At 41.2% G+C, this 25054-nt stretch overlaps 1 protein-coding gene across 1 annotated transcript in view; it reads left to right on the top strand.

Moving 5' to 3' along the window:
- The first annotated feature begins 285 nt into the window (after positions 1-285).
- The window catches only part of LOC140458260 (metabotropic glutamate receptor 8), a 416712-nt gene continuing 391943 nt past the window's right edge, over positions 286-25054 (top strand). The window contains exon 1 of the mRNA XM_072552654.1: positions 286-781. Coding sequence (XP_072408755.1) covers positions 305-781 — 477 coding nt within the window. The 5' untranslated portion in view covers positions 286-304. The remainder of the gene's footprint in view (positions 782-25054) is intronic.

The following is a 25054-nucleotide window of genomic DNA, read 5'->3' on the forward strand; positions in this document are numbered from 1 at the left end:
CGAGAGAAGCGCCTAAACATTACACACACAGAGAGAGAGAGAGAGAGAGGCTGCTTTCTGCTGGGATTTCTGGAACGAGGAAGGGGGGAAGAGAGCAAAAGGCTGCTCAACCCTCTGCAAGATGCTGCCTACTGAGCTGCTTCAGGTTGCTGTAGGAGGATACCGTCTCGTCCCTTGCCCCAGGCACCCGGGCAGCCTCTGCTCCCGCTAGCACTTCCTCCCCCCCAAGCTCCCACCCTTCCCTTCCCTTGCCCAGGGCCAGAGATACCCCCCCCCCCCCCCCCCCCCCCAGTTCCGGGGAACCATGAGGCTGCCGCGCCGCTACCTCCTCGCCGTCCTGTCCGCCGTCCACTGGTTCCTGGGCACGGCGCAGGAACATGCCCACTCCATCCGCCTGGAGGGAGACATTATCCTCGGGGGGCTGTTCCCGGTGCACTCCCGGGGCCAGTCCGGAGCCGCCTGCGGCGACATCAAGAAGGAGAAGGGCATCCACCGGATGGAGGCGATGCTGCACGCCGTGGACCAGCTGAACCGGGACCCCGAGCTGCTCACCAACATCACCCTGGGGGTCCGCATCCTGGATACCTGCTCCCGGGACACCTACGCCCTGGAGCAGTCCCTCACCTTCGTCCAAGCCCTGATCGAGAAAGACACCACCGACGTGAGATGTGCCAGCGGCGAGGCGCCCATCATCACCAAACCAGACAAGATCGTGGGAGTTATCGGCGCTTCTGCAAGTTCCGTCTCTATCATGGTGGCCAATATACTGAGACTTTTCAAGGTAAGATCTCTCTCTCTCTCTCTCTCTGATTGTGTGTGCTGTTTAAGGGTGTGTTGTGATCGTCTGAGTTAGCGGACGTTAGACTATGTGATTGAACATGCGAGTTAGTATGTGTTTCGGCGATTCTGTGTTTCTGAGCGTGCGAGTGACTGAGTGGTGTTTGAGTGAGTCTGTGCTTGAGTGACTAAGTGGTTGTGAGCGTGTGTTTGAGTTAGTATGTGTTTTACTGACTATGTGTGAGGGGACGTTTGAGTGAGTCTGTAGGAGTGAGAGAGTGTTTTGAGGTTGTCCGTGTTTGCATAAATATGTTTGAACGAGTGTGTAAGTGTGTCTGTGTGAATTAGTATGTTTTTGCATAACTATGCTTGAATAAGTGTAGGTATGTGTGTGAGTTTGAGTGAGTATGTGAGAGTGTTTTGAGGTATTGTGTTTGCATAAGTATGCTTGCATGAGTGTCGGCATGTGTGTGTGAGTGTGTGTTTGAGTGAGAGTGATTGAGGTGCTATGTGCTTGCATAAACATGTTTGAATGAATGTGTTTGTGTGTGTGAATGAATGTGTGTGAATATGCGAACGTGTGCGTGCGTGTGAATGAGTGTTTGTGAGTGTTTGAGTGTATGTGAATGAGTGTGTTTGTGTGTGTGCTTGTGAGTGTATGTGAATGAGTGTGTTTGTGTGAGTGTGTGTGTGAATATGTGAATGAGTGTGTTTGTGTGTTTGAGACACTATGCGTTTGCATAAGTGTGTTTGAGTGTCTACACGTGTATGAAAGTGAGTGTGTGTTTGGGTGTGTGTTGGTGTCAATGTGTCAGTCTGTAATGTTTGAGGGATGCTAGACTCTTGTCAGATGAAGCACTCTCAATATTTATTAACAACACAAAATGCTACTGTGACGAATGCTAACTGTGAGGAGATCACAGCCACTTCATCGGCCATAAGGTGTTGCGTTTGCTGAGACTATTAGATCTGTTCAATAAGGATCTTATGACGGATAGGACTTCTTTATTTCGTGCACTTCGGCCACCAATAGTTCCTTTAGCTGCGGTCGCTATTTGTATGCAACCTTGCAACCAAGCTGGGGATGCGGGTGAGAATGGTTCTGGGGGAGAGGTGGGCAACTTCTACCGGACTCTAGGACGCTGTTTCGTTGGTTTGTGGTGGCATTTCCCCCCCCCCCCCCCCCCCCCCCCAAAATCCACTCAGACCCAAGTTCTGGGAGAGTTGGTGTAAGGGCGAGGGAAGTAAGGAAAATCTCGTACTGAATTAAAAGGGTGAACGAGTTGAGAGGAATAGGAAACTGTTGGGAGGCGGAACAATTTATCTGATTTACAGGCAGAGATGACAGGGGGTGGCTATTGAACCTGGGGCTGTACACTGCTGTACATGCTCAAGGTAAAGCTGTTAGCCAACTGCATTGCTGTAGCACACTTCACGGCGAGTAGGAGTTCGTCTGTATTAAAGTCACGCTTTCTGCACCACAGAAATGTTCGGGTCGCTATATTCCATGGAATAGAAGATATGATTGCTCATATCGACTTTGTGTCAGGCAAGGGCAGGCTGGCAGCGTCATTAGCCGCTGTGGAGTCTGAATGTTGGTCTGAATATTGGTCTGGAGTCTGAATGTCCCAGTTGTGACCAACTTGTAGATCTGTTCCTTTTCGTGTGCTTGTGTCCAGCAGGAGGGGTCGCCTGGTGGAATAACATGCCTCCATCCCCTCCCTCTACCCCGTTCACTGCCAGATCCACCTCCCCAACCCCCCCCCCCCCCTCCTCCACAAACCCCCATCCCCTTCCCTGCCACCAGCTACAAATGCTGAGCCACAATCCTCAAGGCCAGAGCTGTGTTCACGCTGCGGGCTAGAGTGCATTTCCTATGTGTGAGGTCGGGGCTGGGCTGTCCTGGACTCAAAGCCAGTGCCAGGGGCTTGCGGTCCGCCTTCCTGAGGTACACCTTCGAGGCGAATCGCACTGGGCACCAGCCGATCCATCATCCGCCACCTTCCTGCCCTTTCAAACCAGGCCCTGACCTACCCCTTTACAAGATGCAGCGCCCGGTTAATTTAGTTTAAAAAAAACATTTAATCTTTCGGGTTAATTTACCAGTTGTTGAGCCTGCCTACCTGGGGGCGGGGGGTCAAAAGGAAGAACAGGAAAGTTTCTGTTTGAGTGGGTTAGCTGACCATGCATTGGGTCGGTGGAAATCAGGATCTCAGTGTGACATTTGTACTATCCAGATATTTTAGTCTCCTGACAATCTGGTTGGACACATGCTTAAAGTGAGAATGGCGGCGATGAAAGCGAGAGCCAACACGGTACAGAATGAAAAAAAAAGCACAGACTTACACAGAGGGTGGCTGAAAGGGTTAATTGAAGTTTATTGTTAGTAAGCGTCTTACTGCCACTGAATTATGGAGCCTGGATGTTGAGGATCGCATTTGTATGCGGCAGTTGGCAGCAGACAGCATGTCTTACAACACTTTCACCATTAACTCTGACAAAATGCAATCTGTTCATCAGCCTGATTCTTAAGAAGCCGAGGGTCTGTGAGAGTGGTGCTGAGGAAATTGAGTCGGTTGAGCTCCGAGAAGGGTGCACGTCTGCAGTAAACACCGTTCGGTGAAAGGCCGGACGTGTGGCGACTCGATCGATCCGGCCTCTCCCCGAGATTGTGACAATGTCATGTCTAACGCCGCGAGAAGCAACGCGGTCCATTGGAGGCAATGGGGCGTCCTAGGGTATGTCAACAGCACATCACCGGGCCGCTCATCCAGTGAATAAACAGCCCAGTTAACCTGACCTTTCTAAGCGAGCATTAATTAGGTAGCAATTGCAAAGGTGGAAGATATGATCATTGATCTGTTGTCTAAGTGAGTGGTGTTTATATTGATTGAAATACTACACGCTCAACGATAAATGCCTTGAAAAAAATCCCCTTGTTTTACATGGATCAGAATAAGCTCCATTGGATAGTAAGTGGATAGGCTTTCATGCTTCAAAAGGGCTGTTAAAAGGTACTTTTTTGATACAGTATAGGTTTTACAATAATTATTACTTCTATGTTAATATGCCACGATAGTTCACCTACACAGGCCAATGTCACAGTGTAATTATGCAAGAGCTTTTAAACTGTGCTGTCATAATATACATGAATGGAAAAGCTGTAATGTTATATGCATGTCAGCCCAATGTTCCTATTACTGGACGTATTAAGTTTAAAAGACATGCCACAGTACCTCCAGGAGGCAGTCTTGCATCGTTTCAACTTTGTACCAGGAAGGTGGAAACTTGGGCTTCCTGATCTTAGCTGAAAGGTTACAGGAAGGCAGTGAGTGTAAGTTGGCTATTCTCACACAGGGAGGCAAGTGAGCCACCCTTATCTGCTCCAACGTACCTTCTCCTAGTCAGACATGATGCTTAAGAATGTTGAGGGAATGTTGCTTGCACATTTTCTTGGGTGAAAATGTCTTGGGATGTGGGTGTTGCTGGCTAAGCTGACCCTCCCAGAATGGACGAGAGATAGTAACACCAAAACTGAGGGGCCATTTCAGAGGAACCAAATTGCTGTGGAACAGGTTAAACACAGTCCAGACTGGGTCTGGATGCCTGGTTTCTTTCCCGAGTGTCACTTTTATAGATGTTGGCTTTTTGTTTCCATATGTTTTAAAAGCTGAATTCAAATGGCTAGATAGAATGTGAATTCATGTTTGCTGGATTATTAATACAGGAGCACAACCATTGTAGTGCACTACCATGCTCATGCTGTATGAGATGTCCAAACAACATGTTGTGGGAAGAGCTGTGCACAATTTTATGTGTGAAATATGTCACATTGCTGACAGTGAGCTTTTAAAAGTTGCAATGTTTTCCTTTGTAGGACCTATTTTGTCTGCCTAAAATATTAATATTTAAATATTGCAAGTATTGAAAAAAAATCCTTTCAGCAGTTCTTTTCTTGCCTGTCCCCACACCCATTCCCCTATTTCACCAAAAGCAATGTGGGCAAGTTGACATTTCTTCAGTATGTCCACAAATGATCATCTTTCAACTGTTTCAGAACTTTGCACTGGCATAACAATCAATTGAGGATATTACTGATAAGCTTGACCGAGTCAATTACAAACTCAATTTAAGTGACCTTTCTAAAATAAATCAGTGGATAATGGTCAGTAGTGAAATTTCATCCCACTTTCAGCATGTTACTGGTTGGAAATCTGCAGAACTTTAGTGATTCAGAAATATTAAAATTAAACAAAATGACCCTAACTTAATTGCATTATCTTCAAAATGCAATTCAGTGTAAGCTAACCCCTGCAGGAGGACATCGCAGTAACTAGACCACTTGCTTTGTCAATTTTAAATGAGCTACACTTGAAATAGAACCCTCTGTTCTTCCTTTAGGGCTAAGAATTGGCTGCAGGGTTCACTAAATTGGAATGATTATACTCTGAGCCAGAAAAAAAGTAATTAGTTTTTGCAAAAATTAATTGTTGGATTTGCTTTATAATATAGAGAACGGACCTTTCAGTGTACACAAAGAAATAAACAAATCCTTCCACTCAAAGACTGCAGACTGTTTATAACTGTGAAATGCAATAATTTATGTGCATATGCTTATTGGAAACAACCCTTGAGATAACCCTATTTAATTTCATCTCTGAAGACCAAATGTGGCTTTCTCTTTCAAAAGAATGGATATAGCATTTATAGGCAGCACAGGAGGGAAGAGGGCAAGTGGACTTGGATGAGTTTGTTGCTGAAAACCGTGGTTATTTCCCTACATAGGTTTGACATGCTATCATTTTGAAACTGAAGGTGAGAAGTGGCAAGTCACTCAAAAATGACTACTTTGTCATTTGGTGTGTAACCAAATTATTTTCAGCTATTTGGGACGGGGTGCTTGTGATATTACCAATGCGCTGGGTTCCACTCAAGGCCCCTAATGTGGTATTCTATCCTTCTGATTGGCGGTAAGCTGGAGGTAGCTGATGGGTGCTCCTTCATGAATTAGTGGTATCATTCAAGGTTGGTCTCATTTGAGAACCTTCCTGCACACAGTTCGTTGTGCAGTCAGAGGGGCCAAAATGTTGATTATAGAGCACAAATAGGGGTGTCTCCATCAACATCATCTCCAAAACCCTCAATCCTTTGATGAATCTTTGGACACTAAGGGCAGCCACCTGATGGAGTGTAATAGGCATCTTTTACCTGATGTTTTTGTATCATTAGTGTCAATGATTTGTCAAATCTATAGAACATGGCATACATGTTGTGTATATCAGTGTGCTGCTCTTGTGCACACTCATGGTGCTGCAGCTAGCTGTCCATGTAGTCGGCTAGCCTCTCAATAGAGGAGCTCATGCTCTCAAAATGCTGAGACATGAAACTGCTCAATCTGCTGCTGTGATTTTGTATTGCCTTAAGAAATTCTGATGTGGTTACACATTTCAGAATACCTGACTTATGAATGATTCCTGAGGCTGTGTGTCTTCACCTAAGTGAGTCTGGCTGTGCCTGTGTTCCAGTTGTGACTGCATCCATATCCTTACGATTCACTTATGAAGTGTTGATAATTCTGTACCACCCATTCTGAGATTGTTTGCGATTCCACCGTGGTAAATTAGAAGCTGGGCTGGAGGGTTTTCTTTGTCCTCTGCAGATGCTGATAAAGGTATTTCCCCCTTGACCTCCATTAGCTGCTCTATCTGCCTGGGTCACCTTAATGTTGTTAAACCAAATTGCTCCCTCACAGCAGCTGCTTCTGCAGGGCAGGGCACCACAGCCTGAACTTTAGGAGGACAGAGCCCCCTTCCTGTCACCTGATTTGCCTGAACTCCAGAATGACTGGGAACCCTGGGCACAACATTATGCTTGCGTTTCCAGTTTGAGGAAGCTGCTCTATTTCTATGTTCTCCTCACCAAACTTTAATCACTCACTTCCTCTGCCAACTATGGACAGCCCTGCTTGGTCCACCTGGCTAGCCTTCTCGAACACTTTCTAAAGCAGAAAACCACCACCCCCAAATGGACATCAAGGCAGGCCAATGTTAAATATCCGGGTCACCCTGGTGCTTGTTGTTCTGGTCTGTTGCTACTCTCCTTCTCTTGCTATTTTCTTTTAAACAGACAGTATTGCTTGATGATCTACTGGTGTTTAAATCACTCCTGCCCCCGCTCTCCCACCTATTATATGCCTCCCTATTTGGCTATTTGAACAGTGAGTGCACACTGACTTTGATTTAATTTTCCCATTAAAATTCACATTCACCCAAAGTCAGGGGGTTCTGAGTCTACTAATGAAAATTCAACCCAATCTCTGTCCTTGGGCTTTTTTTCACCTTTTGTCTTGAGATGAAATGCAAGAGCCTTTCTCTCCCATTTGTCACAGTTGTTAACTCTCCTGTACTTTCTTCAGTATTCCACAATTTGTACACACCCTCCATGTATGGACAAGAAACTCTGTTGTCCTATATCAATCTTTTTGCAGATCTTATCTCTCACTCTCTGTCCCTCTATCATTCCTGATCCATCTGTCCAGTGGCGTCTTTCATTTCTTCTGTCTATCCATTTTCTTTGTAATTCAAACTCAGCAACACCATCAGATATCTGACATATTCTGACTATTCATCATTGCAAAAGACAATGGCACTTTATATATATATATTTCTTAACATCAATAATACTTCAGTTTTTCTTTGGTATTGTCTTGCATTCATGCCTCTCAATTCCTTTTTAATGCATTGCCATCTCTAGCATCTTTTTGTTCTCTGTACCTTTCAGCTTTTTGACAAGTTTATTCTCTCTCCAAAGGCCCATGTCTTTCACTTCTTAAACTAGAATGTCTCTGCTTGCTCAGAATTTCTGAATCACCAGATACACATTGACATCTTCTATTCAGTAAGATTACTCTAGATACTATTGTACCATTGACCTACATTCTACTTTCCACGTCCAAACTAATTTCATTGCTCAAAGTATAAGAAATTAGCAATAATAATTAGTGCATGAATTGCACTTTTAACAGAAAACAAATTGCCAGGGAACAATGTGGAAAACATGAATGACAAGCCTAAGAAACTATTTAGAGAGGTGAGTATTAACAGTTGATCAAACATATGGGATTTAAAGAGGCACTTCAAGAAGGTGCAGGTAGAAAGGTGGGAGGTTTAGTATTGGATTAAAGGGCTGGAGGATATCCAACAGGCCAGAGTTAGTGAAGCGGAAAGTCTTCTGGGAAGTGGATTGTGGGAGAGTTCTGAGGAGAGGAAGCCATTCAAATGTTAACTATAATGGAGGCAAGTAACGGAAATTGAATAATCTCTTAATTATTTTCTGATTCCCTCCTCCTCTATTCAGCCAAAACAGTGTCAAACAAAATTGTTGCTGGTTTATTTTATGTTCATACCAATGATAGTGTATTGAGATAAAGCTGGAGGTAATTTTGACTTGATGGGATAGTATAAAATGAATGATAATAAATCAACAGCCTGTTCTACATCAGTCCCAATTTTAGATCTACTGATTTCATTGGGGAGGGCACTAAAATGGGATACTGACTTGCTCATTTTGCCAATTGCACAAAAGTCAAGATCCAACCCTGCATATCTAATAATATAAAGATTGTGTTGTAAGTTTAGCTAAAGAACACTTTTTATAAGAAGTCATTTGTGTTTTGTAAAATGCCTCAGTGAACAAACTATTGAAAGATATTGGAAGCAAAGTGATACAATAGTTACATCACTCATTGCAAACTCATAATTTAGGAAATTATTGAAGAGGTAAAGAGAAAATTATGATGCCAAAGTTTTGTAGTTAAGCAAGTGTAGTGTCTTTTGTACCAAAGAAGTTGTTAATGTGGTGAAATTGGGCAATGTTGGATGAGGAGCAAATTGCACCCTTTCCAAGCTGAAAGGGGCTAGGTGTGAATTGGCAGTACTGCTGCGCATTTCAAGAAGTCAAATGTAGGAAGGTAAAATAGGAAAGACAAATGAAGCTTACAGAGTGGGGTTAGAGGAAATGTGATGGCTGGGTAGAATTGGAAGACAGGAAGTACGGAACAGTTTAAGGATCACAAGAAGGAAAAGTAGAATTGAATTGAACTGTTCTCCCAGGGAAGGGGAAATGAGGAGCAAAACAAAATCCAGGGATTACAATAGCATCCCAACATTATGAAAGCAGGCCATTCAGCACATCGAGTCCACAATGACCTTCTAAAGAGCATTCCACCGAGACCCACTATCCTATCCTATCCCTGTAACCCTGCACTTCCCATGGCTAATCCATCTAACCTGCACGTCTCTGGACACTACGGAAAATTTAGCACAGCCAATTCACCTAACCTGCACATCTTTGGACTGTGGGAGGAAGCTGGAGCACCCAGAGGAAACTCACGCAGACATGGGGAGTTTGCGCTAACTCCACACAGACCTAAGGGTGGAATTGAAGCTGGGTCCCTGGCATTGTGAGGCAGCAGTGCTAATCACTGAGACACCATGCCAAATCAATAGACAAAATAAACTTCTGAAAATTCCTCTCTTACTTCCTCAGGCAATCAAAATCAATCCAGAAGACCAACTTCTTTAAGAACACAATCTATAAAGACACTTTACGGCTATGTAATTAAACTACTAATCCACGCCAAGAAACAGTTTAGCTCTCTGCTGAAGGCAAATTCAGCAACCACCACACCATATAGCAATGCATTCCAGAGGCTCACTGCTCCTGCTGTTACGAAGTTTAACTTAATTTCTCTTGAATCCATTCCGTAAAACTGGATTAATATCTCAATAGATATCGAGAAGGTTAGAGCTGGGCTAGGCATTAGGAAAGAGAACCAAATGATACCGGTGCATTGGTGGAGATTGCAATAAACTGGTACACTGCTGGAATCAGTGCTGCCATTGTAGTAAGCCTGGCAAGAGCAGAGATGGAGACCAAAGGAGACGTGAGTAGAAGAAGAGAGTGGAAAGGTGGAGGTAAATGGAGAGTAAAGCAGAAATGGGAAGTGAAGGAAAGGAGAACTGAAGGGAAAAACAATGTAAACAAAAAATACCTAAGTAATTGTAAATGGGTGGGCAAAATGATCTTCCTTGTTGAAGCTTGTCTCCTGGATTTATTCCTCTCAGATTGTATGACAAACCCCTTCTGTTACATGTTGACTTCTTCCTTTGAACTCCTGAAGACTTTCAACTGTTGTGTAGTCATATTGATGAAAAATTGGACAGGCTGGGCCTGTATCCACTGGAGTTTAGAAGATTAAGAGGTGATGTTATTTAGACATGTAAGATTCTGAGGGGATTTTACAGGATCAAAAGTGTTGATAGGGTATTTCTTCTTGTGGGGGAGACCAGAACTAGTAATCTAAGTAATCTAATCTAAACACAATTTAAAAATAAGGGCTCTTTGAATTATGATAGAGATGAGGAGACTTCTTATTCCTCAAAGTTGTGAATCTCTGTAACGTCTTCCTCAGAGAATAGTGGAGGCAAAATCATTCAGTATTTCTAAGAGTTATATTGCTTCTTGATTAACATGAACATTGAACAGTATCAGGGAGAGGTGGGAATGTGGAGACCACAATCAAATCAGCCATGACCTTATTAAATAGTGGAGCAGGCATTGAATGCCCTGTTCTTGCTCTTTATACATATATTCATATTGTAGGTACAATGCATTGTAGATGCTGCTGAGGGGGTTAAAGAGAAGCAGGGCACAAGCAGATTAAGGGAGAGATGCTTCTCGATTCAATAGTTTCCCAATGATATAGCAATATTACTCAGTCACATCAGAATGAAAGGGGGATGCTTCCTTTCATGTTATACCTGTGCTCTGAGGAGACAGAAGTGTGACTGTTCTGTGAATTGAAAGGTGTCAAGTTATTAACATGTTCTTCTAGCCTAGAGAATGAACAAGCTGTTACAAAATCTAAATGGCTGCAGCTCATGACACTGAATGCACTTTTAAGTAGATTTATGCTGCTGTACTTTTCTGCACACATCCCCAAGTCGAGAAAAATCACAAGATGATGGGCCTTCTTTGCTCTAGTAAATGGTATTTTCCTTCTAAAAGTGAAAAGCTGAACCATTTGATAATAAAACCACCAAAATACTTAGGTGACTGAAAATGTTAAGTTATACGTGGAGCTGCTAATTGGCCATTCAGAGGGAACTGTGAGTACTTATGTCTGACTCAAGGCAGGGAAATGCTTTTTCCCTGGAATCCAGGGCCCTTTAGGTCAAGGTCCTGCATCACCTTACCCAAAAGCACTATGAGAGCACCTTCACCAACTGCAGTAGTGGCTCAATTAGGTGACACTCAACCTCCTTCTCGTGGACAACAGGATGGGCAACAAACACTGTCTTTGTTAACAAATCCAATATTCTATGAATGAGTTACCAAGTGAACGCAAGAAAAGTGAGAACAGAAGGAAATGAGTAATAATCCAAAAAATACTTTTATTCAATTTAAAAAGTATTTTATTGCAAGCCATAAAGTTTGCAAATGACCCACATAATGCACAGAATCCTTTGTATAATGAAAATCTCCAGCTCTATAATGGACCCAACATAAAAAAAAAGTCATCTAATCCAGAATAAATGATTGGGCAGCTGAATAGATGTTTTGGCTTCAGAAATTATGGGGTCGAATTTGATTCCCAAATGCTAGTGAAGAGACTCTCCGATCATTTCATTAGCGAACCGGGGTCTACAGTTTATACTTTCAATGCTGCTTCCTGCTCATCCATGGAGGATTGCATTACTTCGAGCACTGTGAAACAAGTAACGATAAATTGTAGTGGGCCAGGCCAGTTTGTGCTGCTGTTGTGGAATGTCAGTGAAAATAACATGCGACTACATGGAAGTTAACTCTCGATTCAGAATAAACAATGTGGTTATTCCCAGTGCACCAGTTGTGTAGAACAATCAAGTGTCCATTTTGTACAGTGCTGGAGACTTAAGGAAGGAATATATTTGCAGTTATGAGATTTGATGGACATGCTGAAAGGTTTGAGGAATAGAATATTGATAGAATTGTTAGGGAGAAACTGTTTCGAATATCAGGAGGGTCAGTAACCAGAGAACACCACTTTAGACAAAAGAACTAGAGAGGAGAGAAGGATAGTGTCCTTTTTTTTGGAAATAACTATTATGAGCTATAATACAGTGTCTGAAAGGATGTACAATAGATTTTCTGTTATTGTCTGTGCAAGTACTTATTTTTCCGATAGTGTTTTGAATTAGATTTGGAAGAGAATGATTGATGCTTTCTTGGTAAATTGACAATGCTTGAATGGGATGTAAATTGACTGCATCACTTTTATTTCCCAAATTTATTGCAATTAACATGTGTATACCCTGTCATCATAAATTATTTTAAATGAAGTGTTAAAGATGGGGATAGTGTCACATAAAGAGCAACATGCTCATTTACGTGTCTATCACTCATGTGAATTATCTAATTGCCAAATTGTATTGAGTCCATTCTGTTTATTCAAGCACACTATAATTGAAGCAATATGTTGATCTTAAATGGTTGCATTTATATAACATTTTATCATGTCTCTGAGCGATGTCTCGAAGCACTTAACACAAATTCCTTTCTGAAATCTGATCACTGTTATTAAAGCAAATATAGCAGCCAACTGGTACACAGCAAGATCTCCAACACCTCGATGTATTGGAACACTCAAACCATTATCTTTCATTCTTATTCCTGTGACCACTGCTCCCCTTCAGCTCCCTGACACTTTCTGAAGTTTGAAATGACCTTCAGACCACAAATCTGTTCCATTATCCTGACTACGTACTATTTTCTGATCCTGACCCTGACTCAACTCATCTCCTGCCTGTCCCTTGCTTTTGACTTAGCAACTGACAGTCTTTCATCTTCAATCCTTGATAAATTTGTGATCATTTCAAACCTCTGTTCCCCATTTTTAACTTGCACCAAGTTTTGTTCACTTGTCACCCTTATGCTTGGTCACCTAAATTGATTCCTTGTTTGATTTCAGTTTTACAATCAATTTTCAAATCTCTCCATGGCATGGTTCCTTCCTACCTCCCTCATCTCTTCTAGCCCTATGGTAATATGGTGAGAACTGTGTGCATCTCCATTTTGGGTACCTTGTGCATCCCTAATCTGAATTGCATCTCACATTCAGCTTGGTGCTACCTTGGTGCTATTCTCCGTATTTCCTTTCACCCCTCCATCTCTCTGTTTCTTGTTTTCCTCTTTTGAGATGCTCCTTAAAACACATATGTTTGAGAAACCCTCTTGTCTTCTGCTTTCTTTTATGGCTCACTGTCAAGACTTCTATTGATAATGCTCCTGTGGACGCCTTGGGATATCTTGTTGCACTGACAGCAAGTTGTTGTAGAGAGGAATAACTAATTTATTGGGAGGTTAGTGAACAAGTAGGTAAGATGTTGTGGGGTTCCATTTGTGAATAGCCGAAGTGATGTTTTACTGGTTAATCAGTTAGCTGGCTGTAACTTCTTGCAATTGATTCAGAAGCGTGTAAGGGAAAGAGAGGGTCTTCCAGAAAATGAATTTGGAATGGAACTGTTCACTTTGTGATGGTATCCTGATGCAGAAAATATTGTTATAGAAATGTTTGTTCAGACCAATTATTTATTTCGCAAACAACTTCACCAAAACAGATTATATGCATATTATCTCTTTGCTGTTTTGGGAGCTTGTTTATGCAAATTCAGCTGCTGTGTTTCTTAAATTACAGCTATGACCATACTCTCAATTTTAATTGACCATAAAGTATTTTTGAGGCATTCTGAGATTTACAAGATGCAAATAAGTAGAAGGGATTTTTATGGATTGTGTAAATCTTTTGAGTTACATTGAAATTACTTGCTTTTGAATGTAGAGGTTGAATTGAAAGCTCTTAACAGTCTCCAATAACCACTGATAGCATTGTATGCATGAGTAATCAGGTTTGACAAGATAACTTACATTAAATTCTCCAATGGATGTTACAGTCTACTCATTTTTCTCAACATTTTCCCCTCATCACCCTTGTCTTATAGCTATCTTTCAGTTTGTGCCATTAAAGAATATTCATTATAACAACCTGCAATAATCACCTCTTTTGACAGGATCCCACACTCCAAAGTGTGAGTCAATTTTTTTTATTAAGTATGTGTTGTAAATCTAATAACTCACTTGTGATTTTGCTTTGGTGCTCACTGTGCTGCTGCATCATCCACACATATTTCATTAAAGCCTGCAACAGAAATGTTTGTATAAAGGCTGCTGTGTGCAATTTTGCTATCCAAAAATGAGTAGACTGTAACATTCATTGAAACATTTAACAGACGACATCTTGCCAAACATGATCATTCATTATGTGTTATGCTTCCAGTTGTCTTTGATGATTGTTAAAAGCTTCTAATTCAATTTCTCAATTCAAAAGCGAGCCGTTTCTATGTGGTGAGAGGGTTGGAACAAGCTGAAATGGAAGGGAAATCATATATCACAGGAGTAAGGGGGTCAGGCTAAGATGTGAAGATGATAAGCACCACACCACCTTTCTGATGGTCTTAACAGGGCGAGTGGTGGAAGATGTAGTTGGGTTGGAGGCTTCATTAAGAAGGTAGGTGCCATCAGCCTTCAGCCTGGTTTCAGCTAAATCTGTGATAATACAATTATCCACTTTACCTTCATGAATGGTGAGGACTTGTGTACGTGTGAACAGACTCTCAGGACAGATTTGCATAGAAGGGTGGTGATGATTGATGCACTGGCAGAGCCCACAGCGTTAGTGGTGGGAGGACTGAGTTGGCCAGGAAGTAGATTAGTGTGGTTAGTCCCCAGTAGATGCACTGGACAAGTAGGTCAATAATAGAGTGAGATGAAGTGGTTGGGATTGCTACTAATAATGAGCCCATTGGAGAATGCCAAGAAAGGCACAAAAGGCACTTACCTAACAGAGAGCCAAGCCTAGGGTATGGCAAGAGAGCAGGCTTGTGAGGAAGCCTTGAAGGGTTACGGTAGGGAATTGGAGAATTGGGAATCTGAGATTGGAGAAGTGACAGGAGGCATAATGTTTGAAAAAAGTGTTGGAGCAATAATGAGAAAAGAAGTTTAGAAAGAAAGAGCCAGAAAATGGAAATTGATTAATGGGTTAGATTCAGTGAGGGATCAATATACACATGAATGGATGGAAGGAAGGCTGAGGATAGATACGTCTTGTTCTATGAAAATAAAAAAATGAGAGATCAACAAAACAAAACAGGAGGACTGGCATGAAGCATCAATGAGCATCAAATCCACACTAGTTGGGGAATATATATGAAATGTGAATTGAATCAAATGAAAGTGAATTGGGAGTGCCTGCTTTGGACTTCAAAATGTTAAATAAAACTAGCTCAACCTCTGCAGTGGTGAGAAGTATAAGACGAAAAGATTCTTTGTGTAGATAAACTCTTAATTGAAAAGAAGAGGATAATTAGAATAGGAGGAGGCCAGTTCGTTCCTCGAATCAGCCCACCATTCGATTAAATCATGGCTGGTTTCCATCTCCATTCTGTTTACTGCTCTTTGTTCCATATCCCTTGATAACCTTACGGAACTGTCTGTATTAGTTTTGACAGTTCCAACTGACCCAGAAGCCATGATGTTTTGGGAATACAATTTCAGACTTTTTGAGTGAAAATAATGATTTAGTCGAGGAGGTCTGATCTGTTTTGCAGAGTTTTTTGGAGGAGCTAGCTTGTATAACATTTACTGTAAACATGCATGTTGTATTAGTGTAATTTCACCTATTGTACAATAAATGTGATATTTTATGCCTTAAGCAAAGTTTAATTGTGCAATACACTGCTGCTAATCAAAGATGACAGAAGAAATGTAGAGACATTCCATAAGCCAAAAATAATCATCAGAAAGCTTTTGCTGTTTAATATTCTGGGCGCATTAAGAAAAATTCACCTAGAGCCAATCACATAAGGATGTTGCTGGAGTGATCGCTAGTTGGGAATAACCTTATAATATCCAAAATACAGACTTACAGGTCAGTAAAGATCCAAATTTATTACATTCTTCATAAGGCATGGTTAGTGTCCAGGAAAAATATGAAAAATTGGTGATGAAGAGGTTTAGAAATTGTTTATAAATAACCGAGGAATGGGTGGAGCAGATGACTCATTTTATGACCGGAAGGGACTTGAGCTTTGGACTCTGACTGACATATGCTGCACATTCTAGGTTTTCTACCTGGGATGTCTGATGTTCCTATTGCAGTAGAAACCATTAAGTTGAAGATGCCTTTCTTGACCGACCAGTCAGCTGAATCAAGTGATGTATTTCAACTTCAAATAACCAATTTGAATTAGTTGCATTATTTAAGAAAATTCAAACAGAAATGTCAAGAAAGGTTGTTGCAAATGACATTTTTGAGCTTCCATGTGGAAATTAAAGAACAAAATGTTCTGAAAAAGATGTGTCATTTTCCTTCATAGCAACAAGTTGGTTACTATTCCAAATCACAAGCTCTGAAATGAAGTGTGATCAAAAAAGAATACTGGCCACTAAGAACCACGGCCTTAGAAATATCCTGTCTAGTGAGAGAGGAGCTTTCTGCTAGTTAAACAAATAATTGTTTATTTCTGATCTTGGTGTGAACTGATCTCTCATAATTGGGCACTAATTCCACTATGAATTTTAAGTATTGTATGATTATTACAAATCAAAGCAAATCAGGGGCAAACTATCTTAATATACATAATGTACAGAGGATATTTCTTCACAGATATGGAAGGAATGAATGGAAATTAATTTTGCGAGCAATTTTAATTTTAATGTGACAGCATGATTATGTCTTATTTGGTAAATAATTTTGCGGAAAGAATATTTTGTGTGGAGATATTCACTTAGGGTCTAAGAAAGACAAATGAAAGTATTTTCTAATTGGTGTGAAGCTGGTAATTATGGATGCACAGAGAGATTTAGAGGATGAAAAATTTGTATTATTCAACCTCGAATATATTCAGTGGCTCAGCTCCACTTCTCTCTGTGGAAGAACAACCTTGACTAATGACTATCTGAATGAAGGACTTCCTCCTTTCTTTATTTACTCAGGGGACGTGGGTGTCACTGCCTGGGCCAGCATTAATTGTCCCTCTCTAGGTGCCCTTGAGAAGGTGGTGGTGAGCTGCCTTCTTGAACCGCTGCCGTCCATGTGCTGTGGGTTGACCCACAATGCCATGAGGGAGGGAATTCCAGGATTTTGACCCAACAGTAGCAGTGAAGGAATGGTGATATATTTCCAGATCAGGATGGTGAGTGGTTTGGGACTTTGCAGCTGATGGTGTTCCCATGCTTCTGCTGATCTTTTCCTTCAAGATAGAAGTAGTCATGGGCTTGAAAGGTGTTGTCTAAGGAACTTTAGCGAATTTCTGCAGTGCACTTGCAGATAGTATGCACTGTTGCTACACTGTTGGGAGTGTATGTTTGTGGATATGGCTCCAATCAAGTGGGCTGCTTATCTCCCTCTCCATCTTAGCAGTAAAGCTGCTATTTTTAAATAGTGCCCCGGTTCTAGATTCTCCCATGAGGTGAAGCATCCACCCAGCATCGCCCCTGTTAAAGCCCCTCAGAATCTTTTATTTTTCGAAGGAATACTTCACATTCTTTTAAATTTCAAAGGAGTACAGGCTTAATCTTTCCTTATGAAATAACCTCTTCATCCTAAGAATTAACCTAATGAATCTTTACCAAACTGTTTCCAATGCAAGTAAATCAAACTACACACAGTGTTCTAGGTATGGCCTCACCAATGTTCTGCATAATTGTAGTCAGACTTCTTTTATCTTTGAATCATTAGAAAATTTGGCCATGACAGTAAGTTTGGTTATAACAAGCCAGTGCCTTCAAACTGGCCCTTTAAATTAGGTCATAATCATTGAGGCTCCACACTGATCCCTGTGGCATTCTACTAAGTTCAGTTTCCAACCTGAAAATAACCTTCTTGTCCCATTTCTTTGTTTCTGTTAGTAAACAAATTATGTGCTCTTGTTAATATATATATACAACCACCAACACCTTGAGTTCTTATCTTGTGCAGTAACCTTTTATGTAGTTTCTCATCAAACACCTTTTGGAAATCTTAACACCCTGAATCAACTGGTTCCACTTTATCTAATTTAGAGTCATAGAGATGTACTGCACAGAAACAGACCCTTCAGTCCAACTTGTCCATGCTAACCAGATATCCTAAATTAATCTAGTACCATTTGCCAGCACTTGGCCCATATCCCTCTAAACCTTTCCTATTCATATACCCATCCAGATGCCTTTTAAATGTTATAATTGTACTACCCTCCACCACTTCCTCTGGCAGCTCAGTTCCTACATGCACTGCCCTCTCTGTGAAAAACGTTGCCCCTTAGGTCTATTTTAAATCTTTCCCCTCTCCCTCTAAATCTATGCTCACTAGTTCTGGACTCCCCGAACCCAGGGAAAAGACCTTAGCTATTTATCCTATTCATGCTCCTCATGATTTTATAAACCTCTATAAGATCACTCCTCAGCCAAGCCCCAGCCTATTCAGTCTCTCCCTATTGCTCAACCCCTCCAATCCTGGCAAAATCCTTGCAAATCTTTTCTGAAGCCTTTCAAGTTTCACAACATTCTTCAAAAGGGAGGGACACTGGAATTTCACACAATATTCCAAAAGTGGCCTAACCAATGTCCTGTACAGATGCAACATGACCTCCTAATTCGGTGCTCTGCCCAATAAAGGAAGGCATATCGAACGCCTTCTTCACTACCCTATCTACCAGAGACTCCACTTTCAAGGAACTATAAACCTGCACTCCAAGGTATCTTTGTTCAGCAACACTCCCCAGGGCCTTACCATTAAGGTCTTGATTGTTACATCCACAAAGAATAAGAAGCAAGCACATTGTCTCCTGGAATAAAGTTCCCTGATAACTTCCCTCCCGTGTTACTCAGCTGGAGTTGAACTTTGGACACCAGAACAGCTCTTGCAATTACCCATGTTCTAGATTTTATGTTCTTGTAGTCTGTGTTGCCAAGTGCATGGATTGAAATGAGGACGAGTTTACTGTAGCACTGAGTTGCAGGGAGCGATTAAACTCTTTTTCATGTTTAAACAGAAGTAGCAGCAAATATTGAGTTACTGTAAAATTTCTTTTGTGTCCATTGTGACACTTGTTATCTTCACGTGTTTCTGCACAGGACAAATATTGAACCCTTAAGACGGAATCATGTTCAGTTTTTCAACTTAAATGCAAACTATCTATTTGGAAACTAAAGTTTGCTTTGAAAACCTTGGCCAACTTGTTTATAACATATTGCAAACTTAACAGGTTTTGGTTACAATGTTTTCTCCACCCCTCTCCATGTGGGAAACCGTCAAACTTTGACCCAAAGCCAACCTCACTCGACAACAGATGAAAGAATATTTGGATACCTTGTCTACAGTGCCGCACATCTGCCTATACCATTCACATGTAAATAAAAGAAAAACTCATCACCTGCAAATAATTGCACAGTATAATTGTCTATTCTGAGGGTAGTAAAATCTACCTGGTTAATTCACAACAAAGGGTCTTGTGCTTTAAAGCCCTAAAGAGCCAAAACACATAAAATCCATTCAGCAGCAAGGCCTATTCAATGCCAAAAAGCTAAACAGACAGGAGACATTTAAGAATTGTTCCCAGAGGAATGAAGCAACATTACTTGGCACTTAATCCTGTTAAGCAAATGCTTGACAGACATAAGACTGTGATGACTGCCAATGGAGAGCAAAACGTAATGATAGGTGATGAGTGTCTAAAAGCCTATTTGCATCTTACGTGACACATAATTAATTCAGTGGAAACCTTGCCTTAAAATCTGTCTTTTTGCTTTTTTTTATTTATGTATGGCAGTCAATAGAAGTTTTTAACGATGGCCTCAAGGGCAGATATGCTTTAACAGAATTGTAATTGTTCTGTGGGATGGTAGTGGCATGCCTGGGGGTGGGGGAGTATTAGGAAATAGCAAATTGGAAGACTTTTTTAAAGATTTCCACATTATATTTATTTTTGTTTTATTTCACTTGCTCCATTTCTGATGCAGGTTTGTGTGTTCAGGAGTAGAGAACATTCATATATACATTCCCCTTGGTTGAACATAGGTTCAGTTGCAGCTACATGGTCAATTTCAACATGAAAGGTCCAACATTTTTCAAACTATTGAAATGAAACTGGAATAAATAAAATGATGTTTTTGTTAACGTCCAATAAATTCATATGAAGAAGCTTAACTCTTCAAGGCACGAGGTTGGATTTACCCAGCATTTTATCATGGCTCCAGTCATTCAAACAAAACATTTTTCACTATTCATTTGACAGGATGTGGGCATTGCTGGCTAGGCCAGCACCAGCATTTATTGCCCATCCCTAATTGCCTGAGAGCAGTTAACAATCGTTGCTATGGGTCTGGAGTCACATGAAGGCCAAACTTGTAAAGATAGCAGTTTCCTTTCCTAAAGGATATTAGTGAACCAGGTGGGTCTTTTCTTGGTAATTGGCGATGGTTTCATGGTCATGATTAGATTCTTAATTCCAGATTTATTTAAAAATTGAATTCAAACTTCACTATGCATGGTGGGATTCACGACGCAGTCTCCAGAACATGACCTGGATTGATAATCTAGTGATAACATCATTAGGCCATCACCTGCCCTTGTTGGCAATTTTACTGTTTTTAAAAGAAAACTTTTCTTTCAAGCTCCTGTCATACACCATTTGTGTGCCTGGTGCTTTCCATCTAATCACTGCATATTAGAGGTGTACATTAATAGTTCAGACGAACTTGACCACAATTTCTATCCAATTCGCTCACCAGCGCCATCTTGTGTCCTCTGCTTCTTCTGCTCCTCCACAATCGCGTGATTAAAGCAGTTGAGCAGTACTCAACATATTATAAAGATACAAGTTAAGACTGAATGAATGTATATCTGTCTGTTCTTGGGCACAATGTGTTCAACCTCCACATACTGCTGCTATCCCATGTGAATTTGCAACTCGGATTGCTGCATTGATATTTCACCATCTGACACTTTTTAAATACAACTCATATTAAATAATCCACCAGTTTTATTACTGAATTGATATTAAAGAATTTGTCAGCTTTATTACTAAACTGATGAGAGAGCATTACCACTTTTATTAGTGAATAATAAAGTAGTAAATTCATGGCCTTCAGTTGACCTGCCCAACCTCAGTCTCCTGCAACAATACGTGCAGCTGTTGTTTGAACATAGATTACTGACAGTTCAGAAGTGTTTCAACTGTGCAGTCAAATCCCTGTTGGCTTTGATGCTGAAATTTATAAGATGCAACATTTCCCAAGTATATCCTCTCAACGACAGTTAAAAGGAGGCTTCTCAGACACTTTACAGAAAGATGGATAATGTTGGAGAGAATATAGATGCAGGAAAGAGCTAAGGTTAACAAAAGCATAGCTGAAGAAAGGATGTGAAGGAAGCTTTTGATAGTGGGGAGGGAAGTTTCAAGGTGGAGAAGCCAGAGGGCAGGGGCAAAGTGTTTGAAATAGCAGAGACTGGATAGAGGTAGAGGCAGCGAGGAATGGACCAGTGTTGGAGCAGCACAGACCATGTACAGATGAGACAATTCACAGTGGGGTGAACACGATGATAGAAATTGTACTGATCATTCGGAATATAGGAAGTCAGGAAGATTGTTGAGGAAGAGTTTGTAGGTTATGTCATTCTGATCTTGTAATTGTGGAGAATAGAGGCAAAGAAGCCAGCAAAGAGATTAGTGGACAGCATAAGCCATAGGGGAAGAAGACATTGATTAGAATTTCAACAACAGTGGGGAAGATGTTACGACAGTAATGGATAATAACTAAGTGGCACAGTGGCTCTGTGGTTAGCACTGCTGCCTCATAGTGCCAGGGGCCTGGGTTTGATTCCACTCTTAGGGCACAGTCTGTGTGGAGTTTGCACATACTCTCCGTGTCTGCATGGGTTTCATCTGGGTGCTCTGGTTTCCTCCCACCATCCAAAGATATGCAGGTCAGCTGGATTGGCCATTCTAAATTGCCCATGGTGTCCAGGGATGTGCAAGCTAGGTGGGTTAACCAGAGGTAAATATAGGGTTACAGAGATGGGGTGTGTCTGGGTGGGATACTCTTCAGGAGGTTGGTGTGGACTCGATGGGCTGAATGGCCTGCTTCCACACTGTAGGGATTCTATTCTAATGAGAACTTGGAAGAGAACAAAGGCTCAGATCAAAATTAAGGGAGATACAGAAAGCTTACATCGTAGGCTAAGATTGAGATGGGAAAAAGGAGGGTTGATGAAGTTCAGGGGAGAGGCATAAATATGCTGTCAGGAACTAAAGGATGATTTTGACTTTTCCTGACATTTGGTTGGAGAAAGTTTCATCTCATCAAATCTAATTTTAGGCAAGGGTAGGAAAATGGACCAACATCACAACAGCATGCTCCTTTGAAATTAATAGTGGAGCTCATAGTTAAAGTGTTGCTGGCATATAGAGTCATACAGTCATAGAAATGTAAAGCACAGAAGGAGACCCTTTGATCCAACTCATCCAAACCGACCAGAAATTAAATAGTCCCATTTGCCAGCATTTGGGCCCACATCCCTCTAAGCCCTTCCTATTCATGTACCCATCTAGATGCCTTTTAAATGTTGTAATTATACCAGCCTCCACCACTTCCTCTGGCAGCTCATTTCATACACACACCGCCCTCAGCACAAAAAAAAAGTCCCTTAGTTCTCTTTTATAGATTTCCCTCTCACTTTAAACTTAAGCCCTCTAGTTTTGGATTCCCGCACCCCAAGGAAAAGATCTTGTCTATTTACCCTATCCATGCCCCTCATGATTTTATGAGTCACTATAAGGTCATCCCTCAGCCTCTGATGCTGTAGGGAAAACAGCCCCAGCTGATTCAGCCTCTCCCTCTAGCTCAAACCCTGCAATCCTGGCAACATCCTTGTAAATCTTTTCTGAACCCTTTCAAGTTTCACAACATCATTCCTATAGCAGGGAGACCAGAACTGCACACAGTATTCCAAAAGTGGTTGAACCATTGTCCTGTAGAGCTGTTAGATGACCTCCCAACTCCTATAGTCAGTGCTCTGACCAATAAAGGCAAGTGTGCGAAATCCCCTCTTTATTATTCTATCTACCCGTGACTCCACTTTCAAGGAACTATGAACCTGCACTCCAGGGTCTCTTTGTTTGACCTCACTCCCCAGGACCTTCTGATTATGTATATAGGTTCTGCTCTGATCTGCATGTCCAAAATGCAGCACCTCACATTTATCTAAATTAAACTTTATCTGCCACTCCTCAGCCGTTTGGCTCATCTGATCAAGATCCTGTTGTTCTCCGAAGTAACCTTCTTCGCTGTCCACTATATCTCCATGTTGTGGGATGGGGCAGAAAAAGATCACTGGAGTCAGTGAGCAGGGTTTCATAGAGGTGATCAAGTTGGCAGGAGGAAAGTGTCATGGGAATATAGGATATGGGCTTCATTAATATACTCATTCTATTCAGTCTCAGGCATTAATTCAGATCGTATTTTATAATAACGGATTATTTTTTCTCTTTTTAAGTAACTCAACATATGGAATAATAATAAAAACTAATGCATATAAAATGATATTATATTCCCATTTTCTTTTTCTTTGTACACTACAATTATGTGATCTTTTCATTAAATATACAACAGTTTATTGGAACTTGCTCCTTTGTAAAAGAGTCAAACAGCTGACCGCTGCTATCCACCCATTTCAATTTGGTGATTTCTTGATTTTTAGCATTTGAAAACTGTAATATTGATCTTTTTTCATTTGCATATTTCATTGCATTTACATTATCCCATATTGAGTTATTATCAATGTAGCACTCAATGGGTATGGCTGCTGAAACCACCTTCGGCACATCTTACAATATTTTCAAGAAGAAAAATCAATATCTTTAGCCTTACCATAAGTGAGGGTTCTGGCTACTGAGGTGCCTTCTGATCTTCTTAGCTTCCCAAGCTAGTGGGCCAACATTTATCTCCCTTTCCCACCAGATAAACCCTCCTGCACTTGAGACCCCATCATCGAGACTTACAAAAAGAAGTTTGCTAAAAGCAAAAAGTTCAATGTTTTTTCCATCTCCCAGCGGTGGAAGTTTCAAAACCCAAATGCTGTATTTTAAATTTTTTCAATGCTTTGTATGCCTGAAGAATATCTTCCATCTTGGGATTTTTCATAGTTGTGCTCAACTCTAATACTTCAAAACTAGCATCTGTCCTTGTTTGGGTGTCCAGCCAATTCACTGTCAAGTGACACTTTGCAATTCTACCAGCTCTGCTTTTGGAAACAGCTGAGTTTATTATTTTCAGGTCTTACTTTAAGTGACAGTCCATCCATTCTGCCTGATTTCCAATCCAATCTACTTGGAAGCCTTAGAAGCCTGAGGTTCAAGATTGAATTCTGCTTTAAGCCCATTTATGACAACGTTTCCAAATACACTACTTCCACCCACTTGCATCATTAAGATACCGAGGTGGCTGTCCTTCATGATGCCAAGGGGGTGGCATGGTGACATGGAATGAACTTAGGGTCCAGGAATGTGTGGTTAGGTGGATTAGCAATTGGGAATGCAAGGATAAGATAGGGGATGGATCTGGGTGGGATGTTATTAAGAGGGTTGGTGTGGACTTGGTGGACCGAGTGGCCTGCTTCCACACTGTAGGGATTCTATGATTCTAATGTCCAGTAAAAAATGGCAGGGCCTGCTTTTAACTGAAGACAACTGGATTTTACCCAGACCTACCTGAGAAGTGCCAAACTGTCGAGGCATCATTTCGGCCATGTACGTACTCATTTGTTTTATTTCCAGATTGTCCCCATTGCATGTGATGCTTCTTAGAGGATGAAGAAACAGTTGCCTCTTGAGGAGATCTCCCTGCAGAAATGCAGTTTTAACATCAACTGATCAACACTCCCAAGCATTTGTTGTTAAGAAAGCCAAATCAACTTTTAAAACCGCTTTTCTTGCCATCAGGGGATCTATTCTTATATCTTGATTCCCCCAGATTGCCTTCAAAACCTAATGCTGCTAGTCTTGCAAATGCCATCAGGAGATATCTTTACTGTGCATAACCATCATGTGATAGCATTGGTTACTCCCTATCTGGCATCTCTGTGCACTTCTCTCCAGCTTTGTAGTTTTCATTGCTTGTTTCTTTTTTATTAATTTTTCTT

This window comes from Chiloscyllium punctatum, chromosome 32, assembly GCF_047496795.1.
Source record: "Chiloscyllium punctatum isolate Juve2018m chromosome 32, sChiPun1.3, whole genome shotgun sequence".
NCBI lineage: Eukaryota > Metazoa > Chordata > Chondrichthyes > Orectolobiformes > Hemiscylliidae > Chiloscyllium > Chiloscyllium punctatum.